General features: G+C 41.9%; 1 protein-coding gene across 2 annotated transcripts in view; it reads left to right on the plus strand.

Moving 5' to 3' along the window:
• The first annotated feature begins 215 nt into the window (after positions 1-215).
• The window catches only part of trip10b (thyroid hormone receptor interactor 10b), an 11,631-nt gene continuing 7,359 nt past the window's right edge, over positions 216-4,487 (plus strand). For both annotated transcript variants that reach the window (XM_079999669.1, XM_079999670.1), the window contains exon 1: positions 216-472. In XM_079999669.1, the coding sequence (XP_079855795.1) occupies positions 449-472 (24 nt within the window). In that variant the 5' untranslated portion in view covers positions 216-448. The remainder of the gene's footprint in view (positions 473-4,487) is intronic.

A 4,487-nucleotide genomic window follows, 5' to 3' on the forward strand; every position in this document is an offset into this window, starting at 1 on the left:
GGGGAAAAAAAAAATTGAAAATAAAAAATAATGAAATCGTGGTTCTTTAAGACCATACATGACCGTCACGGTGCAGTTGGGAAACATGTTCCCACCCTCCCTCCTCCCTCCCTCCACCTCCCTCCTCCCTCCCTCCCTCCTTTCCTCCACCTCCCTCCCCCCCTCCCTTCCTACTGGGACCCAAACTTGTTTCAGGAAAAGCGAGTGAACATATTTTCTTTCCCTTGAAGGAACCGGAGCGCCGTGCCAGGGAGAAGGCGTCGACTTCCTCCAAACATTTCCTCCCTGATCTGCGCTTTCTGGACTCCCCGTACTTTCCTTTCTTTTCTTTTTGTTTGTCTGTTTTGTTTTGTTTTGGGTTTTGTTTTTTTTTGTTCGTTACCTAGGGGAATCTCGTGGAAAAAAAAGTTTCACAACAGAACCAGAACCTGACAGAATCTCCTTCAACATGGACTGGGGAACGGATCTGTGGGTGAGTTGCTGACAGCTGACACTACGCGGATCCCCGCTCTCCTGCTTTTGGGGGTTTTAACGTTCTACATCCCCGCAGGGGAGGGGAGACGCGCCGGTGTTTCGTTCTACCGTGTGTTCACTGTGTTTTCTTTTCTTCGTATTGTTTTTTTTGTTGTTTTTTTTTTGTGTTGCTGTCGCTCCTCGACAAACTCCGCAGTTGGTTTTCCGCGGGTTGGGTCATCTGGAATAGCATTCGGCGCAACAGGGTCGTGTCTGTGGAGAAGCAGCGAAGCCAGAGGATTTCGCAACTCCGGTCGCACACCTTATTATTGTGCGAGGGAAGAACTCTCATTCGCTCCGACATAGCCGTGCAAGCCCCTGCGCCGAAACCACCGCGTACTTTATGTGCAAGTATATTGACGTTGTTGCTCCGCGTCGTGGTGGCTTGTCCTGTTTTCCATGCATGACCCCGGTGGGCCTCCACGGCTTTATTCGTGATGGAGGATCTCCGCTTTTTTTTTTTTTTTTTTACTTTTCTTTTTTTTCTGTTCAGGGAGAACTGGTCGGCCCTGGGACCGTGCCCCCCTACTCCCAAAGGTTCCCCCTGAGCAGTTTTGTTGTCGTTTCCCGGATCAGTGTTAAATCTGCGTTGATCGCGGCCACAATGAAACGAATGACTGCTAACAAGCCACTCACATATTCGCCGTTCGGTTCGAGAGGACACCTAGTGCGTGTCTTGGAAAGAATGCACGTTTTTGCTTATGGTTGATTTCCCAGGAAACAGGGTAATAATCACAAGTCACTACCCATTACGACGTTTAAACACATGTTTCAAAGTAACAAACATGTTGCAAACGTGCAACAAACGTGTAACAAACATGTATGTATGACATCAATAACAATCCAACACTGTATTTGAGCTTCGTGAGACACAACACATGAGCCGGACTGCTAATACCTTTGTCACTGGTGTGGTATTGCGAGGTTTATTAATCCGATCATTAATCCCCTGCCTGGGCGGCTTGAGACATTTTGGCAGCGTTTACACCTTGTTTTTACTTCGCATTTCTATGTGCTTGGTTAATCCAAATTAGTTACTGTTACAGTGACAGCATTGTAGTTTATACATAGGATCCACAACACATCTATCTATCTATCTATCTATCTATCTATCTATCTATCTATCTATCTATCTATCTATCTATCTATCTATCTATCTATCTATCTATCTATCTGCCTGTCTGTCTGTCTGTCTGTCTGTCTGTCTGTCTGATTGTCTGTCTGTCTGTTGATGGGAATCAAGCAAGTGTAGCACAGATGTAAAATATCTGTATTCATACATGTGTTGCATTTGTGTTTATGCGGCCAGAGTTCCAATGCCCTATTGTTCTCCAATGGTTTAACTATTTTTCAACTATGTCACAACCCTGAGGTCAAAGGTCAGTGTCAAATACAGAGGAGTGACCCCGGAGATGGGAGTGTACATTGTTTTGCTCAAGGACACTTGCTCGCCGAGCGGATGCCTGCTATTACACGGGGCTGGCTCCCAGACCTTGGGGTCAGAGGGCCGTCACCCTACCAACTAAAATACGAAATGACTAAAATACTAAAATCCATTTTCTGTTTGCTGAAACTCACAATGCGAATCAGGAATCTGAGTGATAATAGGGCAGGAGAACATCTTAGTTCTTGGGCTTAAGGCGCTGTTGTGAGATCACTATATCCTCGTTCTTTACTATTTTGAAGCTGCAATGTGATCTCAGATAAGAGTGAATGATGAAACGCGGCTCCTGAGTATGTGACAGACCGGTTTATGGCCTTTCAAAGGCCCTTGGGACTGTCCGTCACAGGGCCGGGATTCACAATGAGCTAATGATAAGTTCACTTCAGCCCCAATTATATCTGGCACATTGATTCTCCCCGTATTTCTCTGTCTCTCCTCTCTGTCTTGAACACACTCCCAGCTGGTTCATGGTATATTGCCAAAAGGTCCATTTTCCATTCTGTTAAGTTGAATTTCTATTCCTGTTTATTCTATTCAGCCTACCCCACTGGTTCTCTCTCTCCTCTCCTTTTTTAAAAACTCTTTCTCTATCTCTCTCTCTCGCTCTCTCGCCCTCTCTCTCTCTCTCTCTCTCTCTCTCTCTCTCTCACTTATCCAGGACATAACTAACTGTGTTAGTCTATGATCTCCATTTAGCTTTCTCCCCTGTGAGAATTTCCTATCTGTGTCTCAGGCACCAAGAGGCCCAGGAAACACAGACACACACAGACACACACAGACACACACACACACACACACACACACACATAAAAAAATTTAAATGGTTGAGCGTGTTGTAGTCTGTCAAACAAAAGACCAAATACATCCATCCTGTTAGCGTGTGTGTGTGTGTGTGTGTGTGTGTGTGTGTGTGTGTGTGTGTGTTGGGTGATTTATGCTTTGCATATCTATGTATATCACTTGCATGTCGTACTAGCCATTTAGCCATGAGCCTGTAGTGTTATACTATAGATATGAGTCAGTGGTATAGAGCAGACGTACCTGTCAAACTAGTTTGTGTGTGTTTTTGAGGAGGTAAATGTATATTACACAAAGGAGAATGTTCAAATTCATGGGAAAGTAGGGCAGAAGAATTTTGATGAAAAACATAATTTTTTCTTTGTTGGCTAATATTGTGAATTTATTTAGGATACAGAACAACAGTGTGTGTGGGTGAATATATATAGTGTATGTATATATGCAATAGTTTATTACATCAGACTATGAAAATGTAAATGAATGACTATGAAATTGTAAATTTCCCCGTTGTGGGACTAATAAAGGTTTATCTTATCTTATCTTATCTTATCTTATGAAAGATTATTCACACTTGCCATCCCCCCTGATTTTCCCAGGAGAGTCCCTGTTTTAATTTCCCCTAACCCAGTGGGGTAAAATTCTTCTCCACGTTTCTAATGTATTTTTGCTTTTGTGAACACAACCTTCTGCAAAAATGGACCAATAGAAAAATACCACTTCATGTTTGACGTCAAAGTCAATACACTGTTTTGGTGCTCTATTTTAGTCCTACTTCCATTCTATTGTTTCTTTGGATTGGATTGGATCACGGCCAGTCGGATTTTAATAGACACACTTAAGTGTGATTTTGTTAAAGCATATGTTTTTGAAATGAATTATTGAATAATTGGCTTTTTACTTTTTGATTTTCACGTTTAAAAAAGTCACCAGAATGCAAAAGTCTGATGAAGAAATCAAGCCGATGAGCCGATCTTTCAGGCCCGGCCCCTCTGAGAAAACATTGTCATAACTGAAAGAGAAAGAGTTATTTGAATATGTCGTATCTGTGATCCTGTGTTCCTGCAGTAGTCATAGTGTGTCACAAATATCTACTTGGTGACTACATGGTGACCACATGATGCATCTGGCTGGATGCTCTGGTATGCGCAGACTGCTGAGACTCACAAGGCGTTTAGGGCTGGGTGTCGAAAACTGGTTCCAATTTGAAACTGGTTCCCGATCACCTAATTCACAAGCCGTCACACCTCGATTCCCCTCATTTTATAATGAAGGAATAGCTACAAAGCAGTTTTGTAGCAATCTACTACAAGATGAATACGATTAGGAGGAGCTACTGAAACTCATTAATTTTTATGAAAAAAAACAATCTATAAGTATATAGCCACAGTGATTCAAGAAAGCAACGTGTGAATATACAAAAATGGCTAAATTGGGCAAATTATTTACAGTTGAATTATCCACCACATGTACAATTCTGTGTACAATAATATACACTTTAAAATAATGTGTTTATCTGTCAACACAACATAGCAATTCATAATTATAACAATTAACAAAGCCTCAGCTGTTGAAAAGTAATTCCACGAGACAGCAGACGTAACTACACAACTACACAACAGAATCACTCAAGGATCGACAAATGACATCAGATTTGTAAGAATTATTTATTTATACAGCATTTTTTATTTGTGTTAAAGGCAATATCACATGCACACTGCTATGGTGATCTATT

This window comes from Zeus faber, assembly GCF_960531495.2.
Source record: "Zeus faber genome assembly, chromosome: 4".
NCBI classification, from domain to species: domain Eukaryota; kingdom Metazoa; phylum Chordata; class Actinopteri; order Zeiformes; family Zeidae; genus Zeus; species Zeus faber.